General features: G+C 29.7%; 2 protein-coding genes across 3 annotated transcripts in view; one reads left to right on the forward strand and one right to left on the reverse strand.

Moving 5' to 3' along the window:
* The window catches only part of LOC132936956 (bromodomain-containing protein DDB_G0270170-like), a 57,590-nt gene that overhangs the window by 21,897 nt on the left and 11,609 nt on the right, over positions 1-24,084 (forward strand). Inside the window, exon 1 of one of the 2 annotated variants that reach the window (XM_061003769.1) lies at positions 3,014-3,316. The exons of the other annotated variant lie outside the window; for it this stretch is intronic. The gene's annotated coding sequence lies outside the window, so the exon portion shown is untranslated. Of the gene's footprint in view, positions 1-3,013; positions 3,317-24,084 lie in introns of those variants that run through there. 2 annotated transcript variants of the gene reach the window in all.
* LOC132932835 (uncharacterized) lies at positions 4,862-8,682 on the reverse strand. The gene is made up of 2 exons (XM_060999187.1): positions 8,369-8,682; positions 4,862-5,316 (listed from the first exon to the last, which is right to left on the reverse strand). Exons 1-2 carry the CDS (start codon positions 8,680-8,682, stop codon positions 4,962-4,964), a joined length of 669 nt encoding a protein of 222 aa, XP_060855170.1. The 3' UTR covers positions 4,862-4,961.

Here is a 24,084-nt window from a genome sequence, read left to right on the forward strand (position 1 = left end):
GAAATGAATGATAAAGAGTGGTCTACACTTTACCTTTATTACAGGTATAAAAAAATACTTGATAATGGAGATTCATACCATCGTATAGAGTTTGAAGGTAATTCTTTTGACACTAGACCAACAGAATACCTTAAAAAATCTGATCTGTACAAATTACCATGCCCATCATCTACGTTGGGTATTTATGAAGTGGGTGACTTATCTGAATTTATGACATGGCCAGTAAAATATATTGAATTTATGTACTTCTCTTTCCCAATATCTTTGGATTCAACCAGGATGGCTGTAGTTCCACTCGATCACACTGAATAAAGAAATATCCTTTTGATTTAAAATGTTTATATTAGTTTTGGTTATTTTTATTTATTTTTAAACATTAACTTAAGTGTATTTTGTAATATGCTATTGTTTTATTAACAATAAATTGGGTCATAATTTAGTTACATTAAACTTTTCTATACATTGATTTTTAAAACAAGACATTTAAATTAATTTAAGATCATGTTAAACATATTATAATATGTATAGTTAAAAGTAATTATAATTGTGAAAATGAGGGAAGTTCCATTTGAATATAGGTACTTACTGAGTAAGTTTATTTAAAAACCCCATTTGTATATATTTTAAATCCCACTAGTTCAGTCTATGGTACAATTTTACAAATAATTATTATGTTTGATATTTTTTAGTAATTATTTGATTGTGGAATATAGTAGAATATAGTTGAAGATAGTAGGGACCAGTGTATTCCAAAGACTTGGTTGTTTCAAAATAAAAAGAATGAAAAATATTCTTGTAAACTACCAAGACCTGGTACAGATGTACATACTGAAAACCAGTACAATAAAGCTGTGAAAAACATGACAGATCCTACAGATTTTTGCCCAGTTTGGTCAATTAAAAAAATCTTGAGCTCAAGTGGTAATTTCAATATTATATTAGTAATTCCTATAATGCTATTTTAATTAATTTATAATATTATTGTGTGTTGTACCTACTATTATAGACAGTTATGAAAAAAGCATTTGAAAAACTATCAATAGTTATACAATTCAACTATTCTGAATGTAATACTAAGATTGAAGCATTGGCTAAATCTCAACGACAAAGAAGAGCAAAAAATAATAACTACAATCCTGACCAGAATAAATCTTTTACTCTTCTTCATAAAAGTATTGTGTGATTACATATTCATAAAAATATAGGTATCTGAATACTATTCTTCTATAGTAATATCCACTCACATGACTGGTAATTCATATTACATTTTAAATGCCACTACAAGTAGCAATGTCGTTTATCCTGATATATCTTCACCTAGTATGTTTCAAGAACCACTTGCTCAATTAAACAAAATGATTGGATTTGTATATAATTGCATTGTTTGCATTATTTACTGGTTTACCATTAATTATAATAAATGTCCAATGTTCAATAACTAAATATTAATAATTAATTACCTATAAGAAAAGTAAGATCAGACACAAGGGCGTTCACAGAAATATGTCAAGGGGAGGGCAAAATATTTTCCTTTTTCCATTTTTTGTTTCACTATTCTATTAGTGATTAAGTATTGTTTGAGACATGCTTTCTTTCATATAGGCAGGGAATTTAAAAATTATTTATGATGTAGATAGTTAGTTACAGGTTAATCTTACGGCATTAATTTTAATTAATTGTTATGTAATTTCAAAATAAGCAATTTATTAGAATTATATTAAAATGTTACCATTGATTTGATAGTTTTAGTTAGTTTATAAAATTAAATGTTTCTACCTTATTCAGTCATAGATACCACAAACTTGAAAGGTTGAAACTATTGTAGGTATGCCACTATTAACATTCAATTTTTTTATAAAAAATGTAAAAACCTGGTTGACACTACATGCCATAAATCTATAAAGGCAACGTTCTTAGTTCCTACATTCATAATCGAGTGTAATAAAAATCGCTCTGTAAAATAAAAATGATTTTATTTTTAGTTTTAAAAATATTTATTTTGAGTTTTTTTTATTACATAGGTAATGGTTAAGGTTGGGATTTCGATGTGCTTTGCATTTTCTTCCGAATCTAGCTATGTGATACTCGTTTTATAATATACACAAATAGAATAAGAAGTTTTTATTTTTTGACGATTTTAAATTTTAAGGTCATTTTTTGCATTTTAGAATTTTTTTTTTTAAATTAAAGTTTTAAATTTTGCATTAAAACGTGCACATATGCTTTTATATGCTGCCCCTACTTGCCCACCCCTGTGGACGCCCTTGATCAGACAGTACCTTAGCCAGATATTTTATAAATTGTTTATCGCCTTATCGGGATAACGGGATAGCCATTGCCAGCTATATTATACTCATATATCTATTACATTACTATCCATGAAATACAACACGTCAATACTATAATATTGTAATTAGAAAAATGATTATAGCATTTAAAAAATGATAGCATCGAATGATTGCAGTAGCGTTGCGCGTGGTTGGCCATCAGCAGCAGCTTCTGATAGCTGCTATATAAATTGTATACTACGATAATAGTCGGTCGAAGGTATTGACCAAACGTGACGTCACACAGTATACGATGTTGTCGTCAATAATATAATATTTGCCGCATGTTGTGTCGGAAGACGGTGCTTGAGCATTTAAAAACGTGAAACGTCGTTATTACTCGTCTCGATTGGCGGGGTCGCGGGGACGCGCGGCGTCTGTTGCCTGCAATGATGCGAGCTGATTGCGAGAGCGCGCGCGCCCGTGTCGCGGCAGCTGCAACCACGATTTGGGGATAATATGATAGCGGCGGCGGTGGCGGCGGCGGCGGCGGCGGCAGACAACAGCAATGCTGTCGGCGTCGTCGTCGCAGCTGCCCGTACGGCAATATTGGCAGCCCTTCTCAGACCATTGCACCCGGTTGGCCAACGCCGAAGTGTTGTCACACCTCTTAGATCGGAACTATGCGTACTAAAAAAATATAAACAACAATATTCAGTGTTTCAGTTCGGGCGTTTCGCGTTTGCGTGTTTGCGTGCGAATGCAAGATACGAATCTGTCGGCAGAGCACTACGCGCCATATTATTTTTATATAACAATTCTTTATCAACCGTTCGCGTTTTTTTTTTTACGCATTTCGCGTTTTATCCGTTTTGCGACGACACCGCTCCACCGCTCCACCGCTCCACCGCTGCCTACAAACATGTCGTCACAACTAGGTGTAATGTTGTTATAATTTTTCGTTTGCGGTGTCCGATTTATAACGGCATACAGTTCGAGAGGAGTTCAGCTGCTGACGACCCGCGAGAACAAAATTTTAACAAAGCCGGGTAACGTACAATGCGTTTGATTATATTATATGTTTACGGTATTTTTATTGTATTCCTTTGTTCGATTTTCGATACCCGACGACGATGATAATATTATTTCTCGTCTCGTCGTTGAGTTCGAATCGCAGTGACGTAAACGTTATTTGTTTAATAAATAAAATTCCGACCACCACAATATTACGCGAAAACGAAATATTATTATTATCGTTAAAACCAAAGACCATCTGCGGAGGTGAGAGTTCTATATTAACTTAGGTATAACATTTCTAATACATGCTTGAACATGTTACGTGCTGCCCCTTCAGGGATTCACTATGTAGATGATTTGGAAATAATGGTAGCCAAATTAGATTTATAATACAATGTTTTATTAGAACAAATATAAAATGTATAGTATCGTCGTGGTAATAGTAGTAGTAGTCGTCGTCGTCCTGTATATGGCTAGTGGCGTGAAGTCGCTTCTGCGTTGCTGGTCCAGGTACATCTGTCTTTACTGTGTTCCCAGCCCTCCTATATATGATGTCGGTTTCTTTGATGGATCTTGCGCATGGACGGGGCGGTGTATGTAGCTGGTTCAATAAGTTGTTATTCTCGCAACCGCCGCTCGTAACTTGTTGTTGGTCGCTCCCCTTGATTAGTTTGCCAAAATAGGATGTAGTTTCTAACTATGAGGTTACGTCTAGGAGACCATAACAACTCAAGGAGAACTGCCTCTCCGAGTAGAATAATACTTATATACTAATACATGAATTGAGTACGTAAAGCTATTCCTTTACACCTCCCTGCCAAAAAAAAGATTATTAGCCTGTAAGGTTAAGAATCTTTAACAATACTATTTAAGTTCAATAGTCAACAGTAGTTGATTTTACAATTTGGTATACATTTACATTTACAATTTGTTATAATATTTACCTTTCATTACAATTTTGCTTATAACAAGTTACAATAATTGATAGATATATATATGTTTTACATTTACAATTTTGTTATAATAGGTTACAATTTGTTATACATATTTTATGACATTTTACATTTATAATGTAATTTACAATATTATTTAATTACATTGTGTTCTTTTTTTTTTTTACAATAAGATAAAATTTGAATACATAATAATATAAATTTTGATTACCTGAAATTATAATATTAGAAGTGTTAAAATGTTAGTTTATTATATAATATAAGTTTATATTTCCCCTTTTGAATACAATATTTGTTAGTTATAATAAATCTTCCACCAATTGATAAGTTATGTGAATAATATAATAAACTGTTACACATATATGTCAACATAATTTCATTTACTTAGGATATTCGAGTATATAGCTTGGATCTCTTGTTTTCTCTATTAATTTAAGTAATTCCTTACATTCTCCGTTACAATGGTCATTCATAAAGAGTTCAATATTTCTGGTTATCTTATTTAATTTTTGAAATCATAACGTTCGTTTAATCTTTTGTTTGCTTTTAATATGTGCCAGTTAAAGCATACCGATTCCATCTTATTTTCCTTAAGTTTATAAATATGTACTTCGGTGCTTAATATTTTTTTTAATTCTTCGATAAATCTAAAATAATATAACTGTGTTAAGTCTACGTAATTACCTTCACCGTGAAATTATCCTAAAAATCTCTATATATATTTTTATTTTTTCCTATATTTTCTACCTAGTCTATACAAATATATCGGCCTTATTTTCGTGACTTCATAGTCAAAAACGCATTTGGTTAAAATTACATCAGCAATTGGATCGTGACAATGCGTGATATGATGATTCGTATTGCACACCAATCCATGTGCTTCTAATAAGTTTAACATCCTGCCGTTTTTATTAAGTTTTCCTATGTACCCTGAATATAAGGTTTCTCTTGTTTCTATGTTAGTTAGTTTTAAATTAAATTCATTATTATTCCTATCACTGTACGCCGTTATATTTAAAAACGCTAATATACCCCTTAACCTTAATCTTTTTACAATTGTTAGATCTGTCGTTCCGTTCAGGGACGGATTGGCAGAATTTTTCGGCCCGGGAAAATTATTGAGACTGGCCCTCTATACTATAATATCTAATGTTATACATAATATTACTCGTGTTTTTATAGGTGGTTCAACTCCCCCCCCCCCCCCCCCACAAATCACAATATAAAGTTTTAAAAATTACAATTTTGTTTACTGACTTATATTTATTAAAATAAAATTTGCACATACATAATATAGCAAAATAATTTAATATGAGAGTTCAGAGTTCTTTATTGAGTAATGCACTTTTTTTTTTTAGCTTATTAATGATATTTTCTGTGTCAATATCATTTAACATTTTCTTCTCTACTGCCATTAGCATAAAATCTTCTAAATATGAATCAGATAATGTGCTTCTCAATCTGGTCTTAATACATTTAAGTATAGAGAATGATCTCTCACAAGCTACCTATAAAAAGAAAAGGATATTCTTATAATATTTTAAGTTAAACCTTCAGGAAAAATGATCTTACTTGTGTCGTTGGCAAAGTAAGTAAAAATTTGTAAGCTAAAGTCAATGTGCTATAAGCATTACTATAAAGATTAAATTTCTTAAGTAGTGTATAACAACAGGTAGCACAATTCTTACAGGTCGACAGTGTTGTGCAATTATTGTATTTATTTAAATTGTCTTCATCATTATCATCATTATCTTCATCATCAATGTGATTCAAGGTATAGGACTCTGCAATATTTATTTTTAATGACTCCCAGTTATTAGAAAAGTGTATTAATTCTGTCCTTAATTTATCAGCAGTAACTTCTGAATCAAATTTTATTAATTTTGAGACTAGAACATCAAGTGCTTCAGCTGGAAGACCATTTTTAATGTCATTTGTTGCTTGGAGATAGACAAGATAAATCAGCATATATTTTTGAATTTGACAAAAATCGTTTTTCAAAACTATTTATTACACCATCCATGACAACATTATAAACTTCAACAACAAATTTCTTATATGGATCAATTATTGGCTCATCTTCTGCTCTATCATCGAATTGCATTTTTTTTTTCTTGACCTTAATGTGGGTAATTTGCTTTCAATAATAAAGTCAATATCACTATTTTCTTCTTGGTTTTTTCGTCCAATTTGATATTTGCTGTGTTAATAAAATTATCAACACACTTTTTTAGGCCAGCTTCATCTCTCCTTAATAATTTCAATTGTTTTACAGTGTTTTCAACCATAATGTATGCTTTTTGAATATCCATATCCGATGTCTGCAAATATTTTGACAGTGGAGTTGTTATTTCAAATATTCTCATGTACAAAAATGCAGTCAATAATGTTGAGTACTTTAACAATGATTCTTTAAAACTTGTGGCTTTATATCTTACATCTGGAGTAAACTGAACTGAATCCTCAATAGCATGTAGTGAAATTAAGACTTCAACATATAAAGCATTCTGTGAATTATTCGGGGTTCCAAATATTCTTCGAAGAGACAAGTCTTTGGACCACCATCTAGTGTCACCTATAGTTTGTAGCCTTTTGTTTTTATTATCTTGATTGTTAGTCATCCAAACATTCATACGTTTATGGGACTCCTTAAAAAAAACAGCCAAACTGTTCATTAAACTAAACATAGTTGCTGCAGATATTGGTGTTTTCGTAACATCTGATATAACCAAGTTCAAAACATGGCTTTAACACCATACGTGCATTTGCCCAGGTGAAGCTTTACCTAACCATGACGAAAACCCATTGTACTGGCCTTGCATGGAGGCCGCCCCATCTGTGGCATTAGCAATACAGTTTTCAATGTTTAAATTATTATTGTATAGAACTTTTTTTAAGAGTTCAAAAATACCTTTTCCAGAACTGTCTATACAATTAATTACAGCAATTAGTCGTTCCTGAACACCATTTTTATTGACGTACCTTAATACGACTGAACATTGATCCTTGACAGAAATATCTTGAGTGGTATCAAGTTCGACAGCAAACATTCCTGCTTCTTGTACTTCTCGTGCAATACATGTCTTAATTTCTTGGCCTATACACTCAATAACCATATTAATTGTTGTTTTTGATATTAGTGTAAACAGTCCACCACGATTTTTGTTCCCAGATTCATGAGACACTTTACTCTTTTTAATTACTAAATCTAAGTGCTCATTTAGAACAATATCAAATTTTTTTAATAATAGAATAATTTCTAAAAAATTTCCATGATCTAAAGAATGGTCTTCAAGAGTATAAGCTGCTTCATATTTATTACCACGATAACTTAGCCCTCGCTTCCCTATAAGCTTGACAACATCAATCACCCGTTCTAGAATTTGTCTGTTTTTCTTTATCATTTCCTTTCTTTTATTCATCTGATCAGAAAAAAGTAAAAAATCTATATTTTTTTTATTGTGGTTCAAAAAATATGCCTCAATACTTTTGTTATGCATTTGACTATTTTCATGTTCATTTATGCGTTGATGAACATGCGTCCATGTTGACATTCCTGACATAAAAGTATTATTTTCATTACTAAAAGCCAAACATACAGTACAAAAAAGTGCTTCCCAATTATATGATAGTCAGAAACGTTGTGTTTTATCTTCTTAAAAACTTTTTTTGAAACAAATGGATTTTGTATGTCTGGTTGGTGAGGGTGGAACTCAAAAAAGCTATCCAAAACAAGGACTCCAGGTTTTTAAACATTGATAAATCTAATTCCTCTTTGCTTATTTTTTCCTATAATTTTAACATAAATATTTATATTTCAATAAATAAAATATTGAGTTAAAAAAACACAAGCAATTTTAATACACAATGCATTAACATTATGGAAAAAAAAACTAATAGTTTTATCTTTATCTATGTCATTACTATTATTTTTTTGTTAATTTGTTATTCGTTAATTTATTTGTAAATAAATAAATAAAAATAATAAATATTAAAAAATATGAAAAAAAAATTCATGACAATTTATAACAAAATTAAAAACTGTTTGCGTCCATAGCAGCCCTCAAGGATACCGGCCCACCGGGAAGTTTCCCGGTATCCCGATGGGCCAATCCGGCCCTGGTTCCGTTCCAAAAAACTATTATTGGCTCCCTGCTATCGATGTGCAAATATTTCTGTAGGTATACCGTTGACAAAGTCGACTCCCCCTGATGGTTTATACTTTTGTATAATTGGTCCAACAATGGTGTGGTCAAGTTTGGTTTACTCCGGAATACCCTTTTGATTGTTTGCACAACTTTTCCCAAGTCACGGCGCCGGAACCTCCTTAACTTATCGTCTTGTGTAAGTACAAGAGGATTCCCCTCCAGTTTCATCGGTTTATATTTTTCTAAACTGTTGGAGATGGCGCCGGATACCAATAATATTCCGGTGCTATTGATCATAGTGAATTCGAAATCCATTATGAAAAAACGGATTTGAGAGCTAGAATATATATATATAAAATATTAAATTTATGCATATTATTATTACTATAGTTACATATTACTACTATATTTAATTTTCCTGATTTGTTGTTCTTATGTTTTACTCTTCGAATATATGGTCCGTGGATAATATACGTCGTGTGAGATTAGTTGCTCTAAAAGCATTCCGACTTCTACACAGATTGAACTATCTGCCCTAGGGTTAACAATTACTGCGTGTATAAATGCAGTTACCGGTACCATAGCTTGATTTAAAACACGTTGTGTAAACGGCATAGTCATTTTCCTATTAGCCTCTATGACATGTCGTTTGAAACATCCTACACAAATCATATCCCCCCGGACGAACTGGTTGTGCTGCCCGTTTAATAATTCGTTTTTCAGCTCTCTGAAAAAATCTATTGCTTGTAGTGTCAATGGTAGTTCTGCCGACAATGGTATGTTTTCGTTCATGTTTGTTAAAATCTTTTATATATTAAATTTTTACGTGTATTTATATTTCGTTTCTTTTTATACTCTGAAATAGTTAAAATTTCATTATTTATTACGATAGTTACGTTAATATTACTACTATTCTAATTTCTGTTAATATTACTTATGAAATATTATTTTTACGTATTATTTTTTTCTATTTGTACGTATTTATAATTTATATTATTATTTATTTAATATTATTATTATTTATTTATTTTTATTTGATTTATTCTTATTTATTTATTTATTATTATTTATTTTTTTTTACAAGGATTTATTTATAAAAAGAAATCGGTGGTAATGATACGTCTATTAATTAATTGATTTAATACTGCACCTATAGTTAAACAAATTGATCTATTCGGACGTGTAAGGTTACAAAATGGATGAAGATAAGTGGTCAAAGGAATCATCACTAAATTTAATTCTTCTTCTGATAATGGTAGTTCTATTGTTTGCTTCTAGTACATGGTGTTCAAAACAGCTTACGTATACTATGTTTCTTCGTACTAATTGAATATGCGCACTAGTTAATAATACTTCCTTTAATTCTTTAATAAAATCGATTGCATGTAATGTAAATAAATAATCTAAAGGTATTTGTGCATTTCCGCCCATGTTTATAATTTTAATTTAATGGTTAACGTATATTTTATTTTGACGTTCCCTTGTTTATTTTCTGAAACATAATTTATATTATTTGATTGCATATAATTATTATTAATATTAATTAATTAGCTTATTATTTATTATTATATATTTTTTTTTTTTATTTATATATATTTTCTATATATTATTATTTTTTTTTTACTATTATCTTGGTGACGGTGGTGGAGTGAAAGGTGTCTCTGCAAACCCTCTTATGTAGTCACTTCTGTTTGATGGTCTATATTTAACTATCCTTCTGGGTATATCTATTACTTGTTCATCACTAATATATTTCAAGGTATCGAATGATTTTTGACACTCGTTACTCTATACGAATTTAGTGTCCTTTTTAAAGATTAGTTAATGGTTTTGCTATTGCGCTATACGAATTTATGAACTTCCTGTAATAACCGCTTAGTCCTAAAAACGACTTTATGTTTTTTACTGTTGTTGGTTCTGGGAATTCTACTACTGCTTTTAATTTACGCTCATCTGGTTTTATCCCGTCTTTCGTAATGACATGACCTAAGTATATACATTCTCTTTTTAAGAAATTACACTTGTCTGGTTGTAATTTCAAATTGTTAGTTTTTAATCGCTCGAAAACGTCTATTAGCTTTTCGTTATGATCATACAAATTTTTCCCGTATACGATTATGTCGTCTAAATATATTAAGCATTTAATTCCTATTAAACCTGCTAAGGCTGAATTCATAATTCTTTGGAAAGTTCCGGGACTCGTCTTCATTCCCTGAATCATTCGTTTAAAATGCCAGTGACCTTGGTTAGTCGAAAAGGCTGTTAACTCCCGTGAGCCTTTGTCCATCATCACTTGATAAAACCCCGAAGAAAGGTCGAGACTACTGAATAACTGGCTGTTTCCTAGCTGATCTAGTATTTCTGTAATATTTGGCAAAGGGTGAAATTCATTTATGGTTACCTCATTAAGTGCCCTAAAATCTACCACTACTCTGAATTTTTGTTTGCCTGAATTATCCATTTTCTTTTGTACTAACAGCAAAGGGGAATTCCAGGGACTCCTAGAATTCTCAATAATTCCATTTTCTTCCATTTTTTTAATTTGCGAGTTTATTTCGTCTTGTTGTGCGTGAGGTAATCTATAAGGTCTACGATATATGGGTGGTTGGTCCTGTTTTAATTTAATAGAGTGTGTACCCGCGGTTGTAAAAGTTAAAATATCCCCTTCCATATGAAATATATCATTGTATCGTTCACATATCTCATAAATAGATTGTTTTTCAGTTTCGTCCATGTGTTCAGTTATTATCATTTGTTTTAGTCTTGCTATACGTTCGTTGTGATTGTTTTTTGTTTCAACTGAATATATTTCGTACTCAGTATCGTAAAGTATTTTGTTTAAATCAGTTTTGGTTAGAGTCTTTATTTCTTCTGATATGTTCATCATGCTAACTATTGCCCTACCGTTGCTAACGATGGATACTGTATTACTACAAAACACATCCTTTACTAATTGTTGTTTGTGTATTAGAATATTCTTGTTTTCAACTAATGGGTCGGCAATCAAAATTCCTATAATAGTTTCGGTTCGTGGTTTTAATTTGATAGACTGGTTTCCTTTACGATTTCATTAATCATTGTTGGTGAATGGGAGGTCGTTTGGATAATCAACTTGTTTTTCGCTACATCTACTATTAAATTATTAGCTGAGAGAAACTCGTTTCCTAGAATACCGTCCTTGGGAATTGGAAATCGTGTTCCTACTATATGAAATTCTGCACTGATATTTTTCCCGTTTAATTCTATCGGTATTATTAATTTCCTTATGGTTTGAATGAGGTCCTCGTTTATCCCACGTAATTTTATTCTTTGAGTTTCGTCTACTTCTAAATCTTCGCGCAAGCAATTTATTTTGAGTGTGTTTACCTGACTACCTGTGTCTATCATTAAGTGTATTTTTTTTGTTTTAGCAGCGGACGAGTTAAATGTTATATGGTTATTTTCTATAGTTGTAACGATGTGGTAGCATCGTGCATTGGTTGTACTGCGATAATCTGGTTTATCGAACGAGTACCGCGCCCTTCGTTCGATACGTTGGCGTTTCCCGAGTTATTGTCGTGTCTACTTTCATCGTTTCGTTTTTTGTAACATGCATTAATATTATGCCCGTTTCGATTGCAATATGTACATGTTGCTACTTGTATATTATAGTTCGTTGGTGATTGCGTAAAATTGTTTCTATTAGGTGGACGGTTGTTGCTACTGTTATTTGCATAGTTAGTCCTTGGATTGTTTCTACACTGCGATGCATAATGATTTCCATTACAATTATAGCACTTTATTACTGGCCTGTTAGTATTATTTGGTTGCGAAAAGTTATCTGTTCGTTGGTAATTATTTGTTCGCGTAAAATTATTCGGTTTCGTAAAGTTATTTGATCGAAAATTTCCGTTGTTTCTGTTATTGTAATTCGTATTAGTCGTTCTCTGATAGTTATTATTATTGTTACGTGAAAAGCTACTTCTGTTTGAATTTTCATTTCTACGCCTATAATTATCCTTTTCCGTATTATATTCGACCTCTTCAGCTTTCGATAACTGTTTAGCCATTTCAAGGGTTTTTGGATTACGTGATTTTACTATTGTCCTAATCGGTTCTACTAATCCTTTAATACAGTTTGCTAGCGTTTGTTCCTTAAGTGTTTCATGTATAATTTTTGCTTCTGTATCTATTTTACCTAGTGTACTGGCGGTACATAGTTGGTAATATAATTTTTCTACTCTATGGCAATAATCATTTACGTCTTCGTTATTGTGCATCCTAATAGAATTTAATTGTATTTGTAAGGTTGAAGCCGTAGCGGTGACCTCGAATGCGTCTGTTAAATAACTTTTTATATATGTCCACTTCGACACGTTTTTATATTTAATCATTTCTAATGCTCTACCTGTTAACCTTGTAGTAATATATTTGACTAGCGTTGGTGCATTTGCCTCCTCTACTAAGCTTACTGCCATGTCGCATGCATTTATAAATTGATAAATATCGTCTATTCCTGTACATAGTGGTATTAATTTAAAAGCGTCTTCTATCTTATAACCACCATTTTCCTTGCGCGCTTTTTAGTTGTATAATCTAATGATTGAAATTCAAAACTCTCTGTAACTGTGCTACGCGTAATGGGTTTAAGTGCTGGGTTTGGGTTTCTACTTGGGTTATCTTTTAACTGGGCTTCTAACTGGGTTTTCAACTGGGCTGGGCTTCTAATCGGGCTTAATAATTCAATTTGTCTATTCGTTTCGTTTAACTCGTCTTCTACACTAGTGTTATACAATGAATTAGCTACGTTCAAGGGAGATGTACCTTCTTTGTCCATAAATCACTTCACCACTTATTTAATACGTTTCTCATAATAATAATAATTCAATAATTGCCCTTTAATATAATAATAATTCAATAATACCCTTTAATTCAATAATACTTCAATAATAACTCAATAATACCCTTTAATTCAATAAAACTTCAATAATAATTCAATAATACCCTTTGATTCAATAAAACTTCAATAATAATTCAATAATACCCTTTAATTCAATAAAACTTCAATAATAATTCAATAATACCCTTTAATTCAATAAAACTTCAATAATACGCCCTCAATAAATTCAAAAAATTATTACGTTTTACACCAATATACCTATGCTCAACTACTTAACAATACTTTTGTTTTAATTATGTTGCATACGTCTATGTAACAAATTTAAAATAGTTATTCACTCACAATAAAGCGGTGTTCCTTGATGCAGATGACAAGCTGATGAATTTGATGGTGCTGCAACGTGACTTATTTGTTTTGTGTATAGGTTCTATATTGGGCGAGTTAGGTTATTTGGCGTCACGTTGATATCTTAGTCCGTGTCTTATACATATGGAGTAGTAAGTTGTTACCTAATGTCCATTGCGATATTCCCGCACTTGTCTCTTGTTCGAAAATATGGTGCTACTATATAGTCTTTAAGGTTGCTATGAAAGTTTAAGTAGGTACTAACCGGGATATTTATCAAAATAATTTCAACAACGTTCTTCTTGTATCATCACTAGTATTTTTGTATGTTCAATAATAAATTATATATTTTGTTATAATTTGAGCTCAGATTTATTCATTTTCACATTTTTGGGATTGTTCTAATAAAATCTATACGAATTCTAATAGTTTCAAGCTATAATGGCGATTTTTTTTTTTTTATATTACTTTGCATATTTAATGGTCATTGCATATTTCTGCATATTTTGACAAAATTCAAAATGCATATTGCATATTATTGAAGCAAAAATTTAAAAAAATATAATAATTTTTTGTTAAGCATACAATTTAATAATACGTTTTGTAGGCACTAAATGATACTTCATTTTAATAATATTAAATAATACTTGACAACATTTTTTGTTCATTAAGTTATTAAATTTGTTTTAAATTAATATTTATAATGCAGTGTATAATAATTATTATCAGTATAATGATAAACTACAACCAGTCCTATATTAACGGATGTGGAAATCGCTTAAAACATAAATCATAATCTGTATGTATTTTAGTTACACAGACCTTTGTAGTCCTCAGGTGATGACCGAGATTGAAGTTATAAATTGGGGACATGTCCTGGTGTGCCATTTGGCAACCTTATGCTACTGATTAACTAGGTATTAGTGCATTATATCTTTGTGCGTTGACCTTTCTTAATTTGTGCTTACCTTCAGCAAGTAGAATCTAATTACGTCGAACGTCGATGTATCGAATTTGTCGTAATATCGAAATCAATTGAAATCCCATTGAAATAATTACCATTATACTGTTATAACGACCTATAAAATGTCCTATTTTTATCTATCAATTTCCACACACCCATATTTAATGTGTTGTCTCAGCAACACTTGGATTTTATGTTACACGCCACAACATTAATTCGTTGTTCGATTTTCGATAATGTCTCGCGTATTATTTAGCATAATCGCGTTTGATTCCCTATACCTAATCCATTAGCTTTTATCTGGGTTTTTTCATTTTTAATAATTTATATTCTGGCAAATTGATCAAACATAAAAATAACTTTTTCATCCTTCTGTTTGATTACGTAACTACAAAAGTACATCAGTATACCTGCTTTTATGAAATATTACCTACAATTTAAAAATAATGTTAGATTACACTTCAAGATAACAAGATAACAAACATGTTATGACTGATATGAGTATTGTGTCTTCGTAAATAATTGTAATTACGTTATAACGTTATAACATATTGTCCAAACAAATATTTAACATACATGTATATGTAAACGTATATCTATGTTCGTTTTATAAAATAAAATGTCACTTACACGATTGTATACCTATATATATTTTATATACTGAATACTGATACTAGCTAATCTTGCATGGTGTGGCCCGTGACAAATAAAATAATGTCCGTGGATTTACCAACGACTTAAACTCTGTTAAAAGTAAAATGCACAAATTGCTAACTGTTAACACAGTGATTTTGGTGGTTTTGACCAAGTATAAAGTAAACATCTAAAATTATATCAAATTATAATACCTAACTGGCTAACTAATATGGAAACCGTAAATAAAAAATAATACCTATTCGTTTTTCGTGAAAATAATCCGTGTGTGAGCCCCTCTTTAAAATGTGAATTGCACAAAATCTTTTATTAGTACTCCTATACATGATAATATGGTATTATAACAGTAGAATACAAAAATGTCCGAAATCAATTTTGTCCGTGGTGAAATTGTCCAAAATCAAGTTAGTAATATCAAGTCTAGTATTGAAATGGGAATTCACTTAGTTCTAACTTTTTTCCCAACAATTCTATGTAATTAATAATTAATGATTTGCGTACAAGTCTGAGGCATTTTTACAATAGATATTTTTTGTTTATCAAAAAACAATAGACAAAAAACGTATGAAAATATTATTAATAAAATTTTAAATAAAACCGAAAACGGTCGGTCAGCTTATGATATTACTTAGTATATTTGATGATATTATTGTAAATAAAGTAATTTATTATAACCTATTTACGTGGAACCTTGTTTTAAATTATCATTTCTTAGGTATAAAAGTTGAACATTTTATAAATATTTAACTACAAAATAACTGTTAAATTTTGACAAAATTTGAACATAAAATGATTATAAAAAAAAATGTGCATATATAATAAATTTTAATGTTTTTTAACTGCCAAAGTTACAATATTTTAGGTGCTTTGTATTACATTTTCAAGCTTTTTTACCCAACCAATAAAATTGTATTGAAATTTATAGACAAAAAAAAACTAAAAAAGGTGGGTAGTGGATGTCGCTCCGGTGTACAGTAGGTTACAAGTGGGTCACTGTAATGGATGGTGTTAAATTTGAATTCAATGATATCATATCATTATATAAGAAAAACGATTCTGAACGAAAACGGTCAGTCAGCCTATGATATTACCAAGTATATTTGATGATATTATTGTGAATAAAGTAATCTATATATAACCTATTTACGTGGAGCCTTGTTTTAAATTTTCAATCCTTAGCTATAAAAGTTGAACATTTTATAAATTTTTAACTACAAAATTATTATTAAATTTTTAACTACAAAATAATTATTAAATTATAAATTTGATAAATTTTGTCAAAATTTGAACTTTAAATGCTTTTAAAAAAAAAATTATGCCTATGTATTTTTAATATTTTTTAACTATTATTGTATCAATATATCAGGAGCCTTGCATTACATTTTCACGCTTTTTTACCCAACAAATACATTACTAAAATTTTTCATGAATTTCTAACTCGAAATAATTTGCAAATTTTCGTAATTTTTACGTATTTTGTCAATATTTGAACTTTAAATGCTTATAAAAAAAATTGTGAAAATGGATCTTTAATTTTTTTCATCTGCCTTTGAAACAATAACCTAGGAGCCTTCTATAACATATACAATTTTATTGATATTTATAGAAAAAAAACTAAAAAAAAAGGTAGGTAAGTGGATGCTGTACAGTAGGTTACAAGTGGGTCATTGTAATGGCTGGTGTTAAATTTGAATTCAATGATATAATATCATTGTATAAGAAAAACGATTCTGAGCGAAAACAGTCAGTCAGCCTATAATATTACCAAGTATATTTGATGATATTATTGTGAATAAAGTATTTTATAAATAACCTATTTACATGGAGTCTTGTTTTGAATTTTCAATCCTTAGCTATAAAAGTTGAACATTTTATAAATTTTTAACTACAAAATTATTATTAAATTTTTAACTACAAAATAATTATTAAATTATAAATTTGATAAATTTTGTAAAAATTTGAACTTTAAATGCTTATAAAATAAAAAATTGTGCCTATGTATTTTTAATATTTTTTAACTATTATTGTAACAATATATCAGGAGCCTTGCATACAATTTTATTGATATTAATAGAAAAAAAAAAACTAAAAAAATGTCCGTAAACCGCTCAGAGTCAAATTATTTTAAAAATTTTATCGTGTATAGAAAATGCTAATATAAACATTCAGTGAAATTTTCGAGTATCTACAGTAATACGTTTTTGAATTACAACAATATAAGAAAATCGTTACATGATAAACCGAGTAAATATCAAATGTTGTAAAAATATGAATTTCAAATGCTCATAAAGCTCATTGTAAAATTAATTCATTCATCGCTTCGCTCAGAATCTAAAATTAAAAACTGACAATATCCGTAAACAGCTCAAAATAAATCAAAATATTTGGAAAATGTTATGGTGAATAGAAAATGCTAATATAAACATTCAGTCATAATTTCATTTACCTACAGTCATTTGTTTTAGAGTTGCCCCAAAAACCAAAATCGAATTTCTCAAAAACAGATTTTGCTTAAATAATTCCCGTTTTTCCTTAATTTTTCTTTTGTTTTTCACGTCGCTTTTGAAAACTACTGGGAAATTTTTACTTTTGACCCCCCAAAGTACCAACTAGATTCACTTTCCTATAAGAAAAGATACTGTTGTAGAAAATCTAAGCATTTTTACTGTCCTAAAAGCTGATGACAGACACAAAAATATAAATAAAAAAACACACATCGTTGTAAAATCAATACATTCATCGCTCCGCTCAGAATCTAAAATTAAAAATTGAAAATTTCCGTAAACAGCTCAAAACAAGTCAAAATTTTATCAAGTATAGAAATCGATAAAATTAAAATTCGGAGTAATTTTCGAATATCTACGAATATTCGATTTTGAATTACAACAATATAAGAAAATCGGTCCATAAGAAACCGAATACCTATCCAATGTTGTAAAAATTTGAACTTCAAATCAAACGTTCATAAAAAGTGAATTTGACTTTCCGTTAGACATTTTTTTTTTGATAAAAGAAGACTAACTTATGAGTAGTCTTGAATTAAATTTTCAAGTCTTAGATTTAAAAATAAACAATTTCATGAATTTCTAACTTAAAATATGGAATTTTTCGTGATTTGTTCGTATTTTGTCAACATTTTAACTTGAAATGCTTTAAAAAAAAAATTGTGACCATGTATTTTCAATATTTTTCAACCGTCATTGTAAAAGTTTCCAAGCATTTTGTCCTAATAATACAATTTTATTGATATGTATAGAAAAAAAAAATAAACATATTATTGGAAACTGAAAATTTCCGTAAACAGCTCAAAACAACTCAAAACATTTTGATAATATAAACATTCAGTGAAAATTGTATCTACAGTCATTTGTTTTAGAGGTACATCAAAACCAAATTCTATTTTGTCAAAAACCAATTTTGCGTAAAAATGTCTGTTTTTCCTTAATTTTTATTTTGTTTTCCCGGTGCATTATAAAACTACTAGATTTTATTTTTACTTTTGACCCTCTAAACTATATTCACTTTTCTACGCTTTTCTATCAGAAAAGATGCTTTTGAAGAAAATCTAACCATTGTAAACTGTCGTAAAACGTAAAAGGTGATGCCTAGGGCTAAGGACTTCTAGGAGTTTTCATACGTTTTTAAATAATCATTAAAAACATAGGTAAGTCGTAATATAGAAATTTGTTTTATAGCAAAGTGATTTTATATTTAAAATTTATATTTGTATTTTTTGCATATTTATCCATTTTTCATTTATAGTTCATATTTGACAATATTTTTATAATATATAGGTATAAGTTTTATAATTTAATAAAAAAAACTTAATTTTAAATAGATTTCCTGGACTTGAGATAATAGTATGATGGTTTTATGTATAGAAAATATATATTTTAAAATTAGTGTTTGTTTTCCTTGCCAATCTCTCGCATTGTTACTTATTCACTAAAACTCGACGTGCGAAGAAAAAAAATAGGAAAAGAAAATTATTAGTTATTTTTTAATATACAAGATTTTTATTGTAAATTACAATTTATAATTTTGAAAATATTATCTAGATATTAAAATAAAAAGGTTCTATTCAATAGTTACTATGATTTTTTTTTAATGCATATCTTAATAGCATATTTATTGATTCTCTATTAGAGCATAAGTGAATGCAGAAAATATTTTAAGGGCATGATGTCCCTAGCCCTAGTGATGACAGACAGAAAAAAAAGACATCATTGTAAAATCAATACATTCATCGTTCCGCTCAGAATTAAAAACTGTTTTAATATATTTTTGTAGATTTTTTGGTAACAGTAAATTAAATACCTTATGAGATATCTTGTTTCATATGTTCGATCTTTAGCTATAAAAAGTGAAACACTAGTTTATAGTACTCATTATTAGAGATCGGATTTATATGCACAAATAGTCCTCAAAATATGCTTTTAAAAATGATGTAAAATGCACTTAAAATTGAATCGAAAAAATATTATCTAAAATTATGTAAATAATAAGTATTAATTAATTAAGGTATAAAAAAGGTATAAAAAGTATATTTTTGTCATCATCACTAAGCCCTTCAATCTATAAAATATAAGCCCTGATCGGCTTCCGACGAACACTTGTACCCTATTATATAAACAATGAATTTATCTATATTAATATAGTAATAATATATATATATATATATATATATATATATGTCGCATACGAGTATGTCATCTTTTTTTTGGTAATACAGACTGGTCATAATATTATCGATATTATGCGGCTGTGAACGTGAAAATACGACAAAAAAACAAATATATGTGCTACCTATAAATAACGATGTGCACTATAAAGCTACACATATGTATTTAATAGGTAAAGATATTGAAATATGTAAAATATGCAAAATACAATTCGTGTTATTTTAACAAGAATGATCTAAATCGGAGACAATTCTCATCAGATTTAAAAAAGCTTATTCCCATACGTATATGCATTTGCATATAAATCCGGTCCATATGCATTATTTAGTACTTACTAGACGTGCTGATATTATATCATTATTTATTATTCTTATGTGTATTATCTTGACTGGTAAAATAAGATACGTCTTCGCCAGTTAATACTTATAATATGTTTTTATTATTTGCATTAAATTCAGCAATAAATTAGTGTATGTGCTTTGCTATACGTCCCTATAACTCAAAGTGTAATTGATGTGGTTATAAACTGGTAATATCCTATAATTATTAACCCTGGTGTTACGTGCTACCCCTTCAGGGATCCAGAAAGATGATGATTTGAAATAAAATGGTAGTCGAATTAGAACAGTAAATGCAATGTTGTTTATTGGAACAGAATAAATGTGTAATATCGTCATTTGTCGTGTAGAATATGGCCAAGTAGTGAAGTAGCGCTTGTTGTTAACGGCTCTGGTACATCTGATACATCTCTGTCTCTAGCATCCCTATAATAATTATATGATGTCGGCTCCTTTGATCTGGTCGGTGCGTGGACCCTGAGGTGTCCTTGAGGTGGGTGTAGCCGTTTGAAAAGTGGTTATTTTCACAGTGAATGAAACTGTCGTCTCGTAATGACAATTATGTTGTGCCCGCTCATTTTAAATAGTTTGCAAATGACGTGTATTTTTAATTGGTTTTCCGAAATTTTACCTTATATATAATATTTAGTTTATACGAGGTCACGTATCAACGAAGCCATATCTCAAGGAGAAACGCGGGTAACAATTATATACTAACACGTGAATCGAAATTTTTATATTATATATTTTTATCATTTCTATATCCTCTGGTTCGGGAATATAGTTTTTAAAATCAATTAAATCCTTACAGCAAATCTTATTTGATTCTCTATTATCCATCATATTTTACAAAAATCTTTTGATAGTAGTACATTTTTGTTTGAATGTATATCTACAGGATTCTCATTTTTATCATACCTCTTTATATTTATTTTTTTATTTTTAATCAATATTGTTTTCTAATTACTTATATGATACCTGCATAATTTATTTTAAAAATTATATATAAATAATCATCGTAATTCTATCGTGGGTTTGGTTTAGTTTCAATTTAATCGGTATCTCCAATGTATGTCAAATGTACACTAATTGCATATAGTTGAAAGTTAGTCGACATAAATGTACAGAAATATTATATACAATAAAATGCACCGGGTAGTAAATAATCCCAATTATTTAAATTTTATTTACATAATGTTATAAGTACTCGGCCAAAGAGTTTCATGCAATCCGCCAAGATCTCCAAATGGTTTCGAGCTTGTGGATGTAATGGACATTGTTTGTGTGACATGTCGATTTTAAATTTTATTCACCTGGCACGAATACGTGATATACAAATTTATATATATATTTTAATTTTTTCAATATATGTATTTTATCATTGACTTTAATATTTTTATTTTAACTCGTCGTGTCTACCTATTTAATTCATTGATATTTTTTTTAAATATTCCGTTCATAGAGTTGTTTCAAGTTTACTTAGCGTTATATACATGTTCCCGTACGTTGACCTCTGCTGGTTTTTATTTTCATGACTACAAAATGTTATATATTGGTTTCTTGTTTTTAATACGATATATCGCCTATAACTATATAACGAATCCGATGATAGTGTAATAGTATGATTTAATAATTATTAAATTCTCGTATGCGCTTTGGCCATAAAATATATTACGTCATTTCAGTTTTTGAGAGGGGAGCAACATTTTTTATCAGCCCATAATAAAACTGAAAAAATCCGATCACTAACAATTACATTACATTACAAATAGCCTTCTTACATAATTGTATACTTACTGGTTACTATCATAGGCATAAAGGGGGGAATATGTTTGGGCGCATTTACCCAAAACAGAACATTTTAGGGTGTAAATGCATAAAACTTTTGGGCGTAATATTTCCCTTCATAATAGTACGTTTTCAGGGCGCATATATTAACATACATGCACATATATTATACTAAATCTAAGCCTTTAAGTGTTACCCAGGAATCGGAAGACACCAGTTGAGGTTGGCTCAACGTCTTCCAAAAATGTTTTTTTTAAAATTTAAATCTTGATTATTAGTTTATTATTTATTAATATTATTCTTTATTTATTTATTTCTATTGATTATTTTTATTTATTTTATGTGATTAGTTAATTTTTTCCGCAAAACGTAGTCTTATTTTTTTAAACTAAGTACCTATTAGTTCAATATATTTTTTCAACTTCAGAAGTTTCCCATCATTTTTGAACAAACTTGTTTTTCTTCAGTTTTATTTTTTGCATGTTGTTTATAAAATTGTTGGTTTTAATTTGAATGGAGAGATTACGGGCCATTAGTTGTTCTTGGGTAAGAAAATTGCTCCTCAGCCCAAATAACATGTGGAAATTGTGAATTTTCAGGTATATAAATGTCAAATATATAATCAGTAAATTCTGTCGCATCGGGCTATAGACATAACCTCAACAAAACCACGTACAACCCCATCAGACAATAACAATTCAAGCCAAATAAATTTTGAAGCCAAACCCTTGTAGGTATCTGTTTTTTTCGGTGTAATGCTTCAATAAATGTCTGCTACTTTATATTTTACGAAACCAACTTTGGTCTAATGTGGAAAATATTTTTGACGGATATATTATGAGCTAATTTTTCAAAATCCAAGTGGAGAAATTTAACTTCTCAACTTTGACCAAGAAGACATAATAGTCTAGACATAAGTTTTTAATTGTTTTCCAAAATGTAGAATACATTTCAGTTGATTTTGATTTTAAAAACGCAACAGTGTACATTTGTAAAAATAATTTTTTTTTAGTACTTATTAGATTAGACTTTCGATTATTAGTTACAGTATAGTCAGTAGGTACCTATTGTGCCCAAACGTGTATTCATAAATGTGACCCTAACTGGTTATCCCCAGACATAAATAACCTATTTTATTGACTTTCAAATGTATCTTCGCTTTTTAATTTTGTTCTTTTACAATATAATTAATAATTAGAAAAAAAGTATTAAAATGTTTGTGCCTTGTCTCTTAAAAAAAGGCGTTGAAAGTTGTTAAATGTGTGTCCCTTTTATTGATTCGTACTACCACGTTTCAATAAGATACCGGTAATAGCTGTATATTATAATTTATAAATATATAAAATTATATTATCATATACATTATACTATGAAAGAATTTCACTAATTTCAAAAGTTATTACGAGCATATTTTTAAAATGTTTAGCCTCTTAAGTCCCTTACAAACTTTCTATACTTTTAGTATGTGTGTTGTGCATTTGTGCATTAAATACCATCACCTAACCTGTCGTGAAGCTTGCAATTTGCATCCCAATTCTTAATATACCATTAATGCTGGCCGGCGGCCACACGTGTCGTCCATTATACTACGATATCGTTTGTGACCACCGTTCACCGGCCTCCGATCGACGTTAATGTCGAGCGTCAAAGAACATATTGCACGGATACAATCTTTATCACTCGTATAAAGTCGAATATTCGTATACATATTTTAATTTAACTAGTTGATCACGAATTATATTGTTTGGGTGCATTATATTAGGTGCAGGATTCGCCAGGGCGGACGGGCGGCCGCAGCTTGCGCTTGCCGCAGATCAGAAAATAAAATATGCCCATTAATTCATACATTTAGGTTGTAAATTACAACATTAATTATGACCAAATTAAGCAACGTTGCATCGCGAAGCTATGATGGTGATGAAACGTAAATTATGTAGAGGTGTCAACTGCACAATTACATTTACATTTATAACATAATATAATACATTTATAATTATTATTTTTATATTTTCATTATAACGCGGTGCGCGCTTTATTGACAGTTCTGGT

The sequence above is a fragment of the Metopolophium dirhodum genome, chromosome 1, assembly GCF_019925205.1.
Source record: "Metopolophium dirhodum isolate CAU chromosome 1, ASM1992520v1, whole genome shotgun sequence".
Classification (NCBI taxonomy): Eukaryota; Metazoa; Arthropoda; class Insecta; order Hemiptera; family Aphididae; genus Metopolophium; species Metopolophium dirhodum.